Source organism: Pelmatolapia mariae, linkage group LG12 (genome assembly GCF_036321145.2).
Source record: "Pelmatolapia mariae isolate MD_Pm_ZW linkage group LG12, Pm_UMD_F_2, whole genome shotgun sequence".
Lineage (NCBI taxonomy): Eukaryota > Metazoa > Chordata > Actinopteri > Cichliformes > Cichlidae > Pelmatolapia > Pelmatolapia mariae.
Genome location: NC_086237.1, coordinates 26,376,588 through 26,395,763, shown reverse-complemented (window position 1 = coordinate 26,395,763; position 19,176 = coordinate 26,376,588). Strand labels below are relative to the sequence as shown.

Here is a 19,176-nt window from a genome sequence, read left to right as displayed (position 1 = left end):
TGAAGAGGAACGGAGCCAGAACCGTTCCCTGTGGGGCCCCCGTACTGCAGACGACCCTGTCCGACACACAGCCCTGAGTCCTCACATACTGTGGTCGGTCGGTGAGGTAGTCCAGAATCCAGGTAGTGAGGTGATGGTCCACTCCAGAGTTCTCCAGCTTGTCCTTCAGAACCGAGGGAAGAATAGTGTTGAAGGCACTGGAGAAATCAAAGAACATGATTCTCACAGTGCTTCCAGCGGTCTCCAGGTGAGCGAGGGAGCGATGTAGGAGGTGAATGACGGCATCATCCGCTCCAATGCCAGGCTGGTAGGCAAACTGAAGTGGATCCAGTGATGAGCTCACAAGGCGCCGAAGCTGAGCCAGGACCAGCCGCTCCAGGGTCTTCATCAGGTGGGATGTCAGAGCCACCGGCCTGTAGCTGTTGAGGTCCTTGGGGCGTGAAGTCTTTGGCACTGGTACAACACAGGAGGTTTTCCAGAGCTGTGGGACTCTTCCCAGCCTCAGGCTCAGGTTGAAGAGGTGCTCCATCACACCACACAGTTGGTCTGCGCAGGACCTGACGACCCTCGAGCTGATGCCATCTGGACCCGCTGCCTTCTTGGCTTTAATCCTCCTCAGTTCCCTCCTAACCTGGGTGGTTGAGAGAGACAGGCTGGAGCCTTGTGTTGATTGTGTATTGGATGCTGTTGTTGGGGGTGGGGAGGAGTGAGCAGGGTGAATAGAGGAGGTGTGAAGTGTCTGAGGTGTCAGAGGTGGAACAGCAGCAGTGGGGGTGGGTGAGTCTGCAGCCGATGTTGGAGACTGCCTCATGGCTGAATCAAATCTGTTGAAGAAATGATTCAGTTCATTTGCCCACCTCACATCCCTCCCAGGCAGAGAGTTCTGATGTTTGTGGCCTGAGATGGTTCTGAGGCCTCTCCAGACTTCACCAACGTTATTTTGCTGAAGCTGGTTCTCCATCTTCTGCCTGTAGCTGTCCTTCCCATTCCTTATCAGTCCCCTCAGCTCTCTCTGCACCCTTTTCAACTCCTCTTTGTCTTTGGATTTGAAGGCCCTCCTCTTCTGCTTGAGGACGGCTTTAATTTCTGGGGTAATCCAAGGTTTGTTGTTGGAGAAACACCGTACAGTCCTGGTAGGTACGGTGTTATCCACACAGAAATTAATATAGTCAGTAATACATGTAGTAAGGCTGTCGATGTCCTCTCCGTGGTCGTCACAGATCACCTCCCACACAGTCGACTCAAAACAGTCCTTAAGAGCCTCCTCGCTCTCCTCCGACCATCTCTGTACTGTGCGGGTGGCTGGTGGCTCCCTGCGCACTAAGGGCTCATACACAGGGACAAGGTGCACCAGGTTATGATCAGATCTGCCCAGGGGAGGGAGAGATGATGAACTGTATGCCTCTTCTGCATTGGCATACAGTAAGTCCAGTGTTTTATTGTCTCTGGTTGGGCAGGTCACATACTGGGTGAAGGTGGGCAGTGTGGAGTCCAGTGAGGCATGATTGAAGTCCCCTGATATTATGAGGAGGGCTCTCGGAGATTGTGTTTGCAGTCTGCTGACCACTGAGTGGAGAGTGTCACAGGCTGCATCCGCGTTGGCCGAGGGGGGGACATACGCTGTTATCGCGATAACATGCGAGAATTCCCGGGGCAGGTAGTACGGACGCATGCTAACGGCTAACAGCTCAATGTCTCTGCTGCAGAGTTGTTCTTTCACAGTGATGTGCCCAGGGTTACACCATCTGTCATTCACAAACACTGCCAGTCCCCCTCCTTTCCTCTTACCGCTCTCTCTCGTCCTGTCCGCTCGCAGCAGCTGGAATCCCGGTAGTGTCACGCTCGTGTCCGGAGTTAGCGGTGTTAGCCACGACTCCGTTAGCATCATGATGCTACATTGCCGGTACTCCCTCTGTGACCAGGTTAGCGACGTGAGCTCATCCAATTTATTGTGCAAAGAACGTACATTTCCAATAATTACAGAAGGAAGAGATGGTCGATAACGTCTCCTTCTCGGCCGACGGCGCTCCTTCTAACAACAGCTGATCAAGCTTAAACGTGCTGCTGTTGTTTAGCGCGACATCCGCTGGTTTCCTCTTTCTGGCGCAAAGTGGGCGATAAACAAACAAGAGAGAAATGCCGATCAGCTGATCATTGATCAGTTTCATGATTGAAGTAGCAACAGGAGATGGAGGGGGGAGAATGAGAGAAGAAGAGGCAGCTGTGCAGCGTAACGACAGAATAAATCCAGCTTTGTGTCTTTTTCCATCCTAGCTGAAGTACGGGACAAACTGTGTTCCTTTTCACCTTAATACGAAACACGTAATATTTTCTCTGAATGCGGGACGATTCCGTCTTTTTTACAGGCAACTCTACTAACTAACCTTATGAATAAAATACAGTTCACTATGGTATCAGTAACATCAAAGCACCCACCCAGCTGTATAGAAACTCCGTCATGCTAGCTAGCACGCAGTACGACTTATTGTAACTGACTGTAAAAAGTCAGCACAACGAAAATAAACTCCACCTAAACTTGGTTTATATCTGACCCAGATAGACTGCAGGTCATAACTTCTTACCTGAAATTCAGTTCACCTGACACTCGGACCGGCGGCCGCCTCGGGTCTCTGCTCCTCCTGCCTCCGATCTCCCTCATCCACCTGCTGGCCTCCACCACTTGCTAATTTTACTGAATCTGAGGAAGCTCCGCGATAGCCACCACAAAACAACTGAGTTATTTTAACACACCGACCAGCATCTGGCCAAACCACCACCTTTCATTGTTTATACCGTTACAAAGGGAAAAAAAAAGTCACCGGGCCACCGAGGAAATGCCCGATGGCCAGTCCAGCATTGGTCGTGCCATCAGTTAACCCTTCGCGTGCCAACTGTGGCACGCGTGCCTAGGGTTGCCGACCCCTGCTCTAGAGCCTTGAGTGCTGAACCACAGGGAATTCTGTGTTTTGTTTCCACCTGCCATAACTTTGACATAAGATTAAGATGTGGCAAGTTCTCTTTCCTTCAAATGGTTAAGGTTTAGTTCATAAGTCTATAAGTTTAGTTCTGCAGAGAATTTCAACTCCAAAATTGGATCAAGTAATCTCTGAAAGCACCTAAATCGAGTGGTTTTGCATGTTTTTGTGGCACTTGAAAAAACAATGGAAATTAGACAGAAGCCAAAAACACAGTAATCTGAATTATATGGTCAACGTTAAGTAACTGTAAGTAACTGTCCAAAATTTCAGACTTGAGGTTTTCGGTTTGAAATACATTATAAGTGAATTTCCATAACTTTCCATTTATTTGCAATTCAAAGAAGACACTGTAGAGATGTAAACCCATGATAGTATCGCTCTAACATGAGTGCGGAACAACACATCTGAGCTTCAGTACCTCAAAGCAGCTGAAAATAATGACCAAAGTCCTTTTCAAGAATTACAAACCTATGGATAGCTGAAAAATAAAAAATTATATTAAGAGCTTCATTTTCAACCCAGACTGAGGAAATGTTCAAAATTTGGGACTAATTTTTTAATGTAAGTGAAGTAAGTGAATTTTGATTCACCTATATTTTCAATTCATATTGGTGACTTAAGCTCAATTTAGGGTTGTTATTGAGCCTCAAAAGTCCCCAAAATTGATTAACTAGTGTGTTACTTCAGAGGGGAAAATTCACAGGTCTGCACTGAAAGCTTGCAAGTCAATAAGCATAATTAGGTGAAAGACAAAATCTTTGGGTAGCCTGTGGACAATCACCACCATAAACTGAGTGCCTTTTGATTTCATAACCTCTGATAGGGTGACACAGCAACGGGGAGGTCTTCTCAATCACCAAATGTAGGTTAGATTAGACATTAGAAAAAAGAATCTCTATGTGAACTTGATGCACGTAATGCATGTAATACAGTATGTAATGATGATTTGATTTGAAGTTGAATTTCCAATAAATAAAGTAAAAAGTGAACAAATTACAGTCCCTGCACCTTTGCACACACAGAGGACTGACAGCAGGAATTCTAATCCCAAAGTTTCACATGCCAGGTTCCACATACTGCAGAGTTATGACCCTGTCTACTTGGCTGAGCTTCGGCCCAGTGATAGGACGTTTGAAGTGGACAAAAGTGTTTGACAGTGAAAAGTGTTGGCACCTGCTATTGATTGGCAAAAGCTTGCAAAAGCAGACACAAGTGTACAACGGCAAAGGTGAACGGAAGAGGCTATAAGTTAAGTTAAACAAAGCCAAAGACCGGGGCTCAATACCAGAAGGTCAAGCAAATGAAATGCAAAGAAAACAGACATGTCGAGTCACCCTCCCCTTGTTGCAGAATGGTTTATGTCTGCTTTTGGAAGGTAACAAAATTTGCAAGTTAATGACACAACAGAGCAAGCAAAGAGGGCAAAGAAACGCCTCTTTCATATTCATGTTCTGCTGCTGTGTACCCTCTCTCTCTGTTGCACTCCTTTAGTTTTTTTCCATCACCACTTTAGTTTATCTCTCTCTCTACAAATTATTATTTCATTTACATGTCTCATGTCTCTCTCACAGAGGTCCTGGGAGAAAAACAGAGATATAAGCAGGAAAGAAATCAGGAGAAAGCCATATATATGCCTCTGTGGACTGTAATTCACAGCAGGCTTTGATCTTAGTTTAGAGATACTAATGGTGTGGTTTTAGGGAAGGTCTGGTCACCCTTTTATATATCTTTTTGTGTATTTGTATTTTGAGTACGGGTCTGTATAATACTTCCATATATGGTTGGGGTCAGTCACCCATGTAGATTTAAAAAAACCCAAAGCATCAGACAATCAAAGCTAATGGATGTTCTTTCTGAGCTTATGCTATTGCTAACATCTCTTATTGGTATGTTGGCATGTATTATACACTGCCAAAGGGTATTAGTGAAAATATTAGCACTTTCACTCTAAAACAAAACATTCACATTATATATTAAACACCATCAACACCCAGTGTTGGGAAGGTTACTTTTAAAATGTATTCCATTACAGAATACCGAATACATGCCCCAAAATGTATTCTGTAACGTATTCCGCTACGTTACTCAATGAGGGTAACGTATTCTGAATACTTTGGATTACTTAATATATTATCATGCTGTTTACAACTACATGAATGTACTATTGCTGTGATTTATTACTGTTACTGAAGGTCCGCGGCTCCGAACCGTAGTAAAGGGACCTCTGGCTAATACGGTGGGTTCCGTGTCGGGCTCGTAGCTGAAAACTAGCTTTACTTTGTTGTCTGGGTCAACTTTGCTAGCGAGAGACAGAGAGAGGCGTTGAAAGGCTGCTCCAACGGAACTTATTTTTTCCGGAGGAAAACACGAACACAGTGTACAGTCGAGTCTTAATAGCTTACTTACAAATGGGCTCGTCAGGCACTCTTCTTGGCTGCAGTGGTTATTATTATATTTACATGCTTCCAGCTCCCGTTTTTGCTCCGTGACAGCTCGGACTTTTCCTTTCTCTCCCTCCCTCGCTCACAGACACATAACGTGTATGGTAGTCCATTCTCGCTGCAGCACGGACTACACTGCCCATGAGGCTACATTCTTTAGGGCCATGCCTGTAGCATTCTGCCTTTTAGCTTAGCACAACAACAACAACAAAAAAGCGCTCTCTCACCCAGGAAACACACTGTGAGAGAGCGTCACCCTGTAACCATGGCAACCGTAACGCTGCCGCCTGGAACAACAGAGCGTAGCTGTCAAACAAACCCAAACAATCCTGACCCGCGACAATATGAAACAGGAAAGTACCGCCGTGTAATCCATTTATTTCAACAAAGTAACTGTATTCTGAATACCACCCTTTTAAACGGTAACTGTAATGGAATACACAGTGTTGGGGAGTAACGGAATACATGTACCGCCGTTACGTATTTAGAATACAAAATATGAGTAACTGTATTCCGTTACAGTTACCGTTTAAAAGGGTGGTATTCAGAATACAGTTACTTTGTTGAAATAAATGGATTACACGGCGGTACTTTCCTGTTTCATATTGTCGCGGGTCAGGATTGTTTGGGTTTGTTTGACAGCTACGCTCTGTTGTTCCAGGCGGCAGCGTTACGGTTGCCATGGTTACAGGGTGACGCTCTCTCACAGTGTGTTTCCTGGGTGAGAGAGCGCTTTTTTGTTGTTGTTGTTGTGCTAAGCTAAAAGGCAGAATGCTACAGGCATGGCCCTAAAGAATGTAGCCTCATGGGCAGTGTAGTCCGTGCTGCAGCGAGAATGGACTGCCATACACGTTATGTGTCTGTGAGCGAGGGAGGGAGAGAAAGGAAAAGTCCGAGCTGTCACGGAGCAAAAACGGGAGCTGGAAGCATGTAAATATAATAATAACCACTGCAGCCAAGAAGAGTGCCTGACGAGCCCATTTGTAAGTAAGCTATTAAGACTCGACTGTACACTGTGTTTGTGTTTTCCTCCGGAAAAAATAAGTTCCGTTGGAGCAGCCTTTCAACGCCTCTCTCTGTCTCTCGCTAGCAAAGTTGACCCAGACAACAAAGTAAAGCTAGTTTTCAGCTACGAGCCCGACACGGAACCCACCGTATTAGCCAGAGGTCCCTTTACTACGGTTCGGAGCCGCGGACCTTCAGTAACAGTAATAAATCACAGCAATAGTACATTCATGTAGTTGTAAACAGCCTGATAATATATTAAGTAATCCAAAGTATTCAGAATACGTTACCCTCATTGAGTAACGTAACGGAATACGTTACAGAATACATTTTGGGGCATGTATTCGGTATTCTGTAATGGAATACATTTTAAAAGTAACCTTCCCAACACTGGGAATACAGTTACTCATATTTTGTATTCTAAATACGTAACGGCGGTACATGTATTCCGTTACTCCCCAACACTGTCAACACCCCCTTCCAAATGACTCCTACTGACACTGTGCTCGCAAAACTTCAGAAAACAATCATTTAGGTATCTGTCATTTTCGAGCAAAGTGTTATGATCTTTCTGGATCCTGATTTGGACTAAAATGTAAAACAAAAATTTGCATCTGCATCTTGTAATTACCCGAGACCCCTCAAAAATGTGTGGAGTCTGGCATCTAAAGAGGATATGTAAGTGCAGAGGATGGCAGATAATGTGGTTTCCTGGTTTATATTGTTATAAAGGTATTCCAACGTGTCAGTGCTTTACTAAGTGACTGTTTCAGCTAATCATGTCCATAATGGTTTGGATGTAATTTAAGTTGGTTCCAAACATTCACACTGAGACAGACACATAGCCTGGGGTGAAACGTTAGCTTTAAACAGGCTAAAACATTTAAAGAGCAGATTTATAGCCTGAAACAGGAGGGATAATATGTGCACTTTTAAGTGTGTGTTTGTGTACATGTAAAGCATAAACTGGCAGATACTTAAAGTCTCCCAGTTTCCCCCTCTAAACGTAGAATCTGATTAAATTAACAAAACAAAGTGATTAAATGGACCTTTTAGAGACGGGAAAGCAACCACTTTGACCAGATTTCATGGAACTGAAATAGAGCCTGATTAAAATAGGGGGTGAAAAATTCGTAAGAGCAGCGTGGTGCGCAGTGGTTCCAGATGAAATTGCTTTTTATTGTTTGCTAGACCCTTATCCTCACTGGTTTAAAACAATTTGATGCGTTTCTAACTTGATAAGGGCTGTCGGTGTGGTCTACCTTATGTGCTCTGTAGAAGCCAAATATGCCAGACTCACTAAATGTAAAGCTAATCTTCCTTCATTTGTTTGTATGTCCTTGTCGAGAAGAGCTTATGTGCTGCTGACTGTTAGCCATGTGCATTATCTCACCTCCTGCAGTGTCCGTCTCAGCCTTAGAAGCAGGGTTTTGACAGCAGTGCACTCCTGCTGCATGATTCTTAGTGGAAGGGTTTCCAGTCCCAGAGGTAAAGGGTCATCTTCCTTCCCCGTGCCCAACCCGGCGCTCCACTCAGCAGGCAGCAGGCTGGTTGGACGGCAGGGTTCCCTAGAGGAGGGGAGGGGTGAACAAAAGGAGAACAGTAAAGAAAATATTAATTTCGTCTATGAGTCAGCATGTAAACTTGATCATAAACACGTCTTCCCCGCGTCCCGCTGTTCTCCACTTGTGGAATCTCATCATTGCCTTCGCTGGTTAGCGATTATATAGCTGACCCATTACACAGTAAAGTGAAGATGCCAGCTGCTTCTCAATACCCCAGTAATTCCTTGAATTCTGTGTGATACCGGGAGTAACAAACTAAAGTGCACAAACATAGTCTGAACAATAACTTGGCAGAATGCAAAACAATAATTTGTAGCAATTAGATGCAACATAGTAAACTACTCCTTCTACACAACCTTCCTGCATAGCATAAAGCTGTTATTCACAGTATTTTAGTCTGATTGAAACCCAGTGTGAACATTTTGAATCTTTCATCTTTATTATTTCAGAGTCGTTGAATTGAATAAAAAAAAATAGTCCATTGCTGCAAAAATAGGTGGCTTCAAAAAACACAGAATAAAAAGAAAATGAGACAGACAGAAAAAAACAGGAGAAGGAAAATTAAACAACCAACTGTCACAATACACAGCAGCTACCCCACAGGATCCACCGAGGACTCGATTTTAATGACAAGTCATTTCTACAATAATTCTTTTTTAAGAAGGTTTTAAATCAACAACGTGAAGTGATAACAAACTACCACACAAAACAAAAAGTCCACCTTATCATCCTCTATGATGAAGTCAGGGGGAGACTTCACTACCAAGAGATTTGTGGACGTCCACAGTAAATTCTTCAAGTCCAAAGAAAGTTTGAATGTTACGTGCAGCAGAGCTGACCGTAGGTAGATGCTGTTAAAAGTCACCGTTTAAGGCCGGACTATTAACTATTAGTCTCCGAAAGAGGCAATGTTGTGATGGCACAAGATTGGATTCAAACACACACAAACAACAGGGGGGAGTTCAACCAAAGCCTTCTTGTAATTAACTGTCCCATTTGGGAACACACTCCATTAAACAGTAAACAGGTCTTTGTACCAGCATGTCTTTGGTCTCTGGTGCGTGGCCTCTATTCCTTGTCTCACCTGAAAGTCACAGCATTTAGGAAAAAAGGAGACAGATTTTTGGAAGGGATTCTTACAAAGAGCCAGACCTGCTTGGAGCATCTTTCTTTGCCTTCCTAAAGCTCAATCCATGCACCTTGGGCTCTTATATTAACATAGTCATTAACTGCTTGGAGTCCGCTTTACTCCTTTTGCCAGTTTGCCACATTTCCCTGCTCGAGATGTCAGACTTCTCTATAGTCCACCAGACATGAAAACAGTCTCCGAACAAAGATCAAGACGTTTTAATTCTATTTTGTGGCCGTGTGTGAAAAGCATCGGGAAAACAAAGCACATCAGTTTACTTTATGATAGCTCTGCACAAACATGACGGTAATTGAATCTCTGTGGAGCTACTGATGTGGTTTGTAGTTCAAATACTTTTTTATTGAGTGGTAGAAAAAAAAGATATATTTTCTAAACAGACATTTTAATTCCCCACATTCTCATTTTGGGATTAGCACTTACCTGAGGTTAACAATTTACTTTTCAGACAACAGCAATTACACAAGCAATTACCCACAAAACACACTGGAACACTAACTGCATTCATGGGCATAACTCATGTAACCTAAAGGGTTACATGATCCGTGGATAAACATAATCCGTGGATAAACATAATCCGTGGATAAACCTTTTGTTCTGTTTATGCACTTCTTTGCCTTTTAAAATGCAAGCCATCATCAATCCACTGGCAAACAGTCACAAACGTGTCTGATCAATAAAAATGTGGCGCTGACTCTGACTTGGACATTTCGCCAAGTCTTTACTCTTAAAAGTTCCCCTGCAATTAGGACCCTATTAACACGACTACACGGAGCTAGATTGTTTGCAAAATAGACTTAAACTATTTCAACTATTAAACTAGAGTTCACGCATTTCACATAGAGAAAGCAGAGAGAAAGAAAGCCGGAAAGCAACTAGAATAATCAAACTTGTTTCAATAAAGTAAATTCCTGCATTAACATTTCTCTGCCAGGTTGTGATATTTTGACAGAAGTGCATAAAGGGGGACTGTGTATCTCACCTTCTTTATGACATTTTCAAAAGGTGAGCCGAGAAATACCACCCTCTTGTCTGAAAACCACACAGACAACCTCAGAGTTCACAGTCTGCATAACAAGAAAAGAAGAGGGAGGGAAGGCAGTGGAAAGGCAGACATGGTAGCAGAAACAAGAAGCTCTTAATCATCAAGAGCCCATGTTCACTTTCACAGATTTAGAGGGAGGTTCTAAAAAAAAAAAATCACCAAATAAAGAGCAGCCATGAGCATTAAGTCAGCCAGAAAAATCAACTTTTTTTTATTCTCTTTTCTTTCTAAAATAAAAAACATCACAAAAATATTGAACAACATAAGCCATTCTGAACACAGCTCGGTGAAAAGGTCAGGCTGAATCGCACCCTCGTACTTTCTTCTCTGACTGTTCAACATCCCACCCCTCTTTTGTCTTTCTTCCCCCTCCTCTATATCTGTCTAACCCCACATTGTCGCGCTTTTTCTATTCTTCAAACCTTCGTCACTCTCTCCAGGCTCCCACCTCTGTTACTTCTCTTTTGTTCACCTGCCCTTCCCTTTCCCACCCCCGCCATACCCCTCACCTGAGTCTGTGTCTTCCATCTCTACAGCTCTGCCCTTGCCTCTTCATCTTTTTCACGTATTCCTCTGACAACCACTACACTAAACTGATGCAGTATCAAAGCCTAGGTGTCCCCCTGGGGATACTGCTGAGTACCTCATACAAATGTCGAGGAGGCCTGCTGTCTTTTGAGGACAGGTGAGCGCTGTCTGTCAACTAGTCAGATGAGATTTTTTTTCCCCTCTTTCTTAAACTGAATTATTTGCAGCTTTTTGTTCCTGCCTGGTATCTCTGAAAAGAGTGAACTTTCTCCATTTATTTCTGTATTGCTCCACTCTGCTATTCAGGTAGGATGAACTGGGGGTAAATAAACGACAAATGATCAATCGTGCACTCTTCTCTGATGTGTCAAATGGCACAGTGCGGTTCCAAAGCAAAGTTTTTGAGGGGGGGGGGTTTCTTCACAAGGACGTTTTGTTTATGGTTCTCTGCATCTGCGCCTTGCTCCATGCCTGACAATCTTGCCCTTTCTCTAGCTTTCACCAGGGTTTCAGGTTTGGATTTTTCTTTTACCTCTGTGGTGTAGCTCAAACAGAGTGACAGGAAAATGAGTAGGAGTAGGGTTCAAACAACACTTGAATCACCCAAAACAACAATCACACATCAGGCGCAGGTATGCACAGTATTTACTCTTTCAGGGGACTAGAAGTTGAACATTGCTGCTTGAACTGAGCAGCTGAGGGCTGTAAACACATTTTATTGTGGACACTTTTTAAACACTTTTTAAAAAATGTGCATATCTTTCAGTGCATGTCTACACTCTTTGTAATGCTGACAGGTCCAAAAACATTAATATATATACTTTAGGAAAGTTTTTGATATAATTAGTAGACATCAGGAGTTATACAAACATTTTATCTCCAAAAAGCTTTGTAAATGCAACGTTTGATGTATATTTAAGCAGTGATACAGCAAGGTCCCGTTTCCTCACACAGATGTTAGCACCTTCAGGTGTTTCATCTTTTGACCATCAAATCTCCCTTCAAGAATTTCAGCAGAATAATAATCACGTTTTAGACCCAAGGGCTTGTTTCAATAAGAGATACACTGGCAAGGGGTGTCAAGCTGCTTGTGTGTGTAATCTGTTGCTAGAGTTATGTTGAATCTTCAGAGAATGAAACATTGCAGTAAAGTACTGTGCAAAAGTCTTGACTCACTCTCCATTCTTTTATATTTTGATTTCAAGGAGCCAGGCTTATTTCTCCACTATTTCTCTAGGCAGGAGGTGTCAAACATAAGGCCCGGGCGCCAAAATTGGCACACCAAAGACCCCAGTGCAGCCCACTGGACAGTTTTGGAAAATGCAAAGCAGGTCATAGATTTTGGAATTTTAACTCAATTTTTTCCAGGTTTTTACGGCTTTTCCTACTGATAAAGACTACCGCCATGGCCATTCAAAGTAATTAAATAACAATAACAATTAAAACACAGTGTGAATTAATGGCAATTTCTCTCCAGGGCAATGAGGTACCAGAATGTTCTGTAATTTTACACATTTAGTTATTTGTGTGGCAGCATTTCTTCATTTTGTAGTTAAACTGAGATGTACTGCTGAAATTGCACTCGTTTTTATTGTACTAAACTGGATTACATGTGTCGTTAAATGTATTTACACTGACTGAAACTCACTGACTAACACAGTTTGACAGGCCTACAATAGTATTTTTGGATCAACAAGGTGATTTTCAGAGATTTTTTGCCAAAAAACTTGGGATATCTCAGTATGTGCAGTGTCTCCTCCCAAAAATGTAAGCAAACTGGACACTTTGAGGACAAAAGAAGAAGTGGCAGGCCTAAAAAACTATCTAAAGCAAAGGAACAGTATCTGAAAGTCATGTCCTTAAGTCACAGGAAAAATACAGCAAAGACCCTGACACAGGACCTGAGAGATGCATCTAGCATTTTTGGTTCAATTATAGTTAATGTTCACGGAGGAGGTCAGAATAGAATAAACTGAATAGCCCTTTACTGTCATTGTAAATGTACAATGAAATTATGGAGAGAGGTACAACAGTGAGTGTCTGCAGTTATCTGTAAAACAGGGTGGAGGCTCTGTCACGGTGTGGGGCAGCATGTCAGCCTGCGGTGTTGGGGATCTTGTCAAAACTCATAAAATTACGAACACAGAATATTACTGTCAAACTTTGAACCACCATGTAAAACCATTAGGAAAGCACCTGATTGGGAACAGCTTCAATTTTCAACATGTCAATGCATGTCAAAACATACCTGGACAGAAAAAAATACACATTGGAATACTATCTGTCATGGATTAAGCCTGGAGCTCAACATTACTGAAACAGTGTGGGATCATGTGTATGAACAACTTAAAAAAGGTACCCAAATGTCCTTGAAGCCTGGAGAACTATTCCTGAAGACTACTTGAAGAAGTAGAAGTAGTTTTTGCCTTACAAACTGTATGTCTATGTGTTTTTGCACAGCTTCCATTAAATCTTTGCACCTATTTCCCATTTTCTTAGCCAAATATGAAGGAATGAGTGGAAGCTCAAGACTTTTGTACAGCATGTATGTGGGAACGCAGATGAATAAGCATGTCAGAATGCATACTTTTGCTGCAGTTAAACTGCAGTTACAGGCCAGACAAAGTCATTTCCAGCTAAGCATGAGTCTCACCTGCAGGTAATTACTGCACGCGCGCACACACAGACACGCTCACGAGCAAGCGCAGGGCACAGTTGAAGACAAGTCTGTTCAGTGATGATAGATGTTACACAGGCAGGGAGGCCGTTCCTCTACTCAGGGTCATCTGTCTTTTCACTGTCATGAGCTGATAGCCCGACACTCTCACTCTATTTCCCTTTTTTATAACTCTCTCTCTCTCACACACACACACACACACAGGCACACACGCGCAAACACACACTGCCCCTCTGAACAGCTTATATGTATGTGAGTGCAGAGAATGGGACCGTGTGATAGCAGTCAATTAGAAGATTACCCAAGTGGACCAAGTTCTAATTTGAATTGATAAAGATGTAGTATTACACCAGCTAGTGGCAGACAATGGCACTGCATCTTCAAATAGGGCATGTAAATGGGAAGATGATTACAAACAAATATATGGATTAAAGCACAATTAAATGTTTTCAAAGAGATTTTCCCTCTACTGTCTTTTCAGAGTAATTAAACAGAAAAGGAAAACACTGGAAGAGTATGAAAAATGTCCCCCCCTCCTTTGCATTATGCTCTTGTTTTCTTTGTGCCTTCTGTTATGTCATTTCTCCTCCTTTCTCTCCTCACTTTCATTCCTTTATAATCCATATCCTTCCCCCCCGCTCACCTCCTCTCTTTCTGTTTTCTGCTCTCCTTTGTTTTTTTCCCCTCCCTCTCCCTTACTCCTCTCCATCCTTCTGACTCTCCCCTCTGCTCTAAGAAGCCATTTCTCAACAGCAGCGTTAGAAGTGATCCATTTCACCAACCCGAAAAAAGCCAATTATCTGCGTTTTTATGACTTTCATTATTTTACCACTCACATGGGGTTTTATTACTGGGTTGCTGACTACCAGCCCCTTGTACATACCTGCACACACACACACGTTATCCACATCCACACATGCAGCAAACAATACACGCACACAGGCGAGGAGAGACCTGAGAAGCATGTATATGAAGATTTAGATGTCTGTGTTTACACGGTGTTCGGTTTGTGTGTCAAGTGACGAATAATGACTCCCGGTCAAATAAATCACGTGGGATTGAAGTACATCATCTTGAGCAGCCGTGAGAAGCGGTGGGCTGTACCCTTGTCAATCAGCAATATATAGAGACGGCATTGTCTCAGGAATAATAATAGTAAAGGACACTTCAGCGCTGAGATACGGCGAGAAAGGCAGTCAGTCCCCACTGCCAACTTTTCCCTCATTAAATTTTTACTGACAACAAAGAACATGTTTATGGGAACAATCCAATATATATGAGTGTCTACGGCTGTGTGTGTATGTGTGTGTGTACTGCAGCCATCTGTGCGTCATGTGTGCTTGCTTGTCTGCACATGTGAAGTACAACTGTATACCACAGCTAAAAAAGAGTGATCGCCATCATTTGTCACTGCTTTCCACCTGACAGACACTGTGTACTCATCTGCATTCAGCACCTGAGGCTACGGATGTTTAATGCTACCATTAAACTCATCTCCGACATAAAGTGCATCTGTGACTAAAGAGTGAGCGCAAGCCAAGCTCCAGGCAGTGAATCTAATGGTGAATTCAACTCTTCAGACACAGAAAGGGGGAGAATATAAAACTAATGTAATACGGCAGGGGTAACTTTCTGATTAACCCAACTGTCCTTTCTGCTTCCCTTTGCACTCTGCACTCTGAATGTGTGCTTCGTTTGCAAGAAATCCGTGCTTTTGCTTTACTCTTGCTTGTTTCACTCTCCCTGACTTCTCTAACCTCGATCTATTGCTGTCTGCCACTGCCCACTCACCGCTTCCTTGGCATCTGTGAGGTTAATCCATAAAAGGATGGGAACCACCACATTAGCTCTTTGTGGGTGGTGGTGGTGGGGGAACCTTTGGGGAGTTATCAGAACATACTTGCACTAATTACTATCACAACTTATTGTTGCTCGTAGAGATCTATTTAATATCGGTCCCATGTGTCGCATTACATTTTCCATTTTCCGAGAATATTGTCATGCCAAGTTGCCAAATCGTACCCTGTATTAAAGCCTCCAAGCAATATTCCATTAAAGTGGAACAGTTTCAATTTTTAGCACAGAAACCCTGCTGTGAGTCCACTACCAAAACTTATTGCCCAAGGGAGTCTGAGACATTTCTCTCTCTCTCTTGAACTTATGTTGTTATGCAAGCATGAAGGGATTTCTTCTATGATTCACATGTTTTAAAGCAACTCTGTCAGTTTGCAATTTTTAGCGAGAATCGCATAAAAATGCCTGAGTGCCACAGGTGACAGCTGATCACAAAAGCAACCACTGGTTGACTAAGCCCGATTTTTATTTTATTTTATTTATTTTTTTAAACTCCAGCCAACAAATCCATGTTTAAAATGCAAATTCTGCACCCAAAGGGAGTTTTTATTTAGAGGACACATTAATGCTTATCCAGTCTGTTCATTACTTAAGGACATGATAATTTTTGCATTATTTATTCTAAATCCCTGATAATAAAGGACCAGAATTTCAATGACCTTATAACCGTGTTGCCACTGCACAGCCTGATTATCTTCTGCTGATCCCGCAGTCATAAAAAAATCAAAAGCATCGAATTTCAGATAAGATTTTGACCAGAAATGTAATAAGTGCAAATTAATGTGATCTTAGCTGCCAATGTGTGACTCAAAGCTCATATTAATAAGACAATAAGACACGGAGGAGCAAGCTTGTGTTGTAAATTCCCAGTGTAACACATGTTGTTTGAGACAAACACAGGTGATATTTTATGACAGAGAGTAACAGCATCACAAGAAATGTAAATGTTGCCTCTCTCCTTTTCATCTAATTTCCTCTTGTCATTGTCAAACTGCCCACTTTCCTTTCAGAAAGCCATATATTGTTTAAGATGAGTCACAGTTTTGATTTGTTGTGATTTTTGCGGTGGCACTGTTGTCATCGCAATGACAAAATAATAGCACCTAAGAACAAGTTTCCATACTGACTCATGCACAGGAAAGATTTAAATGACAATTATTGTGCCTGCATGTTTATTGCAACAATCTCTGCACTTAGATCAGATTCACGTCGACTGCCCACACTGCCCATATTCTTGTTGACATCATTTCTAAATAAATGTTTCTCAGCATTCCCCTCATCAATCCCTCATTTTAGGCCTAATCTTATTGAGACTGCCGACATAAACAGATTTCTTCGTCTGTAATCACCTGCAAAAGCTCTGATGCTGATTAAATAAAAAAATATAAAAAGGTACCACAGATAATCCTCTCCAATCAAGGACATTAAAAAGCACATATGGCCATCATCCTCGTTTCTTTAAAAGCCGTTGTCATGGCAGTACTGAAATAAGACTATGAGGTGCCTAATAAGATATTATGCACACAGAAAGTGACAATTTTGCTTTGATTTTGCTCTCTTCGTGTAATTTTGTGGAGACTTACGCAAGTTGACAACAGAGTCTGCAAGTATTAGATCTGTTTGTTTGAAACATGATTTACCCTTGCTGGGAAAACGGTGAGGACATCACCAATTAACACATAATATCTACTATTTTATCAAGAGTTCCACACTGTAATTGTATTTTGGATACACAATCTGCTTATGTATAGCATCTTCAGTTTTCCTAATGTGGTCAGTGAGTTAAGATTTTCGTTTTGGTCCCTGAATATGAACAATGGCACTTGGGCTTTATATCTTTTTCAGACTCTGGTGCTTTCATAGTGACCAACACTGTGTTTCTGTCTGATTTGACAAAATTATCACGCACCTAAGTTACAGATAATTGCAGTTTTGTGTTTTTCAATGTTATTACATTTTTTTATGAGGGTTAGAAGTTCGAAGCCAGACGCTGGAAGACAAATGAGTCACCAAATAGTTCAATATTTGGATAAAACATTAACCATTAGAGAGAGTGCACAGTCACTGCATCCAGCTGTTGTTTGACATAGTTACAGCACTCCCACTGAACCTCTTTTTTTCACCTTTCTGCACCAAGCCAAGCTACCACTTTTTTGAGCCCAGCCTAAATATAATATATAATAAGTTCAGATAATCTCAGCTTGCCAAAAAACAAACACTTGGCAGTAATGGGAAAAAGTTTTTGTAGGACTCTCTGCAGTCCTGTGAAAATATCAGTAGTCCCCATGATTCAATAGCTTGTAAAGCCACCTTCAGCAGCAATACCTTGAAGTACTTTAGTTTATTTTATCAGTCTTTCACATCATTGCGGAGAAATTTTGGCCCTCTCTTCTTCACAGTGTTGCTTCTGCTCATTGAGGTTTGCAGGTTTATTTTTGCACACCTCTCTCAAGATCCTGCCCAAGCATTTAATCAGGTTGAGGTTCTTTTCTTTATTTTTCAGCAAGTCTATTGTAGATTTACTAGCATGCTTGCCTCAATTTTCCACTGAAAGACCCAATATAGGCCAAGCCTTAGCTATCAGACAAATGGCCTTGCACTTGATTATACAACACTCTAATATAGAGAGGAGTTAATGGCCGTCTCAGTGACTGCAAGGTGCCCAGATCCTGAGGTTGCCCAAGCCCAAATCCTAACTCCTCCACCTCCGTGTTTGATAGTATGTATGGATGAGGAAGTCTGAGTTCATATGCTGTGTTTTCTCCAAACATGGTGCAGTCCATTAAGGCCACACACATTGGACTCCTCTTTCTAAATCAAATGCTCCAGAAGTCTGTTGGTTTGTTAAGATGCAAATTTGCAAACATAATCTGTGCTGCCATGTTCCTTGACTTGACTCGACTTGACTTGTTCAGTTTTTCTCTAATTGGACTTCCATCAACTTTAACATTTAACATGCTAACTGAAGCCTGTAGAGCATGGCTATTCAACTAAGAAGTTAGTTGGGCCAGATTTTCAAACCGAGGAATTTATCTGGGCCAGATATTTTTTTGCAGCCAGTAAGCAGCAGATCATGATCAATTTCAAACCCACACAACTGTATTGAAAAACAGGTAATTTTTTTATTCCTTTTCCCCAGTAAATCTGGTGACCTCTCACAAATGCACACCAAAAGGTCCATTTAAAAAAAGGGAACTATAACTAAATTATTTTTTTGCACATTTGAAATAATAATTAAAAAAAAAACATTTTGATAATTCCCTTTCAAATTAAAATAAATATTTTGCTGACTACTCACTTTTCCTGCCATGGATGGAGCCCCACCCGTCACAAGTATACAGACACGCTTCATATCCAGACCATTTTCCTCAAAAAGAGCTGAAATCTTCTCAAACATTATTTTGCCAGCTGTGTGTCCCTCTAACGGTAGTAAGCCGAGCAATTTCCCATCCAAAAAACGGACATATACGCACAACTGTGCATTATCAGTTCTGTCTGTGAACCCATCTCCTGCTATAGACATTACATCAGTTTTCTTCAGGTCATCTAACAGCATTTCAAACTCGTCTGACGCCAGAACTTCAACTCTACGAATATTTGAACTGTCCTACAGGGGTACGTTTTTAATAGCAGATGTCACACTTACTTTAATTTTTTCGTCACTTATCACCACATCCACCACGGCCAGCATGCAGTATTTCACTGTTTCAGAATCTGTGAAAGGCCTTTTCTTCTTCGCCAAGAAGCAAACACGAAGGGAAGCTGCTGCAGCTCTCTCTTGGGCTGTACAGGACCCTCACCATGGTAGTACAACTCCGGTTGTAAGATTATTAAACTCGCAATTAAACTGTACTTTTGCAGCCCTCTCCTGAGATTTTGTGTAAGTTTGTGTAGAAAGTCTGGTGTTTGTCATTGTGGTGTCTTCGTAAGTACCGC

The 19,176-nt window shown here is 42.0% G+C and overlaps 1 protein-coding gene across 1 annotated transcript in view; it reads right to left on the bottom strand.

Moving 5' to 3' along the window:
• The window catches only part of ccser1 (coiled-coil serine-rich protein 1), a 142,493-nt gene that overhangs the window by 85,185 nt on the left and 38,132 nt on the right, over nt 1–19,176 (bottom strand). The window contains exon 7 of the mRNA XM_063489092.1: nt 7,818–7,992. Within this exon, the coding sequence (XP_063345162.1) occupies nt 7,818–7,992 (175 nt within the window). The remainder of the gene's footprint in view (nt 1–7,817; nt 7,993–19,176) is intronic.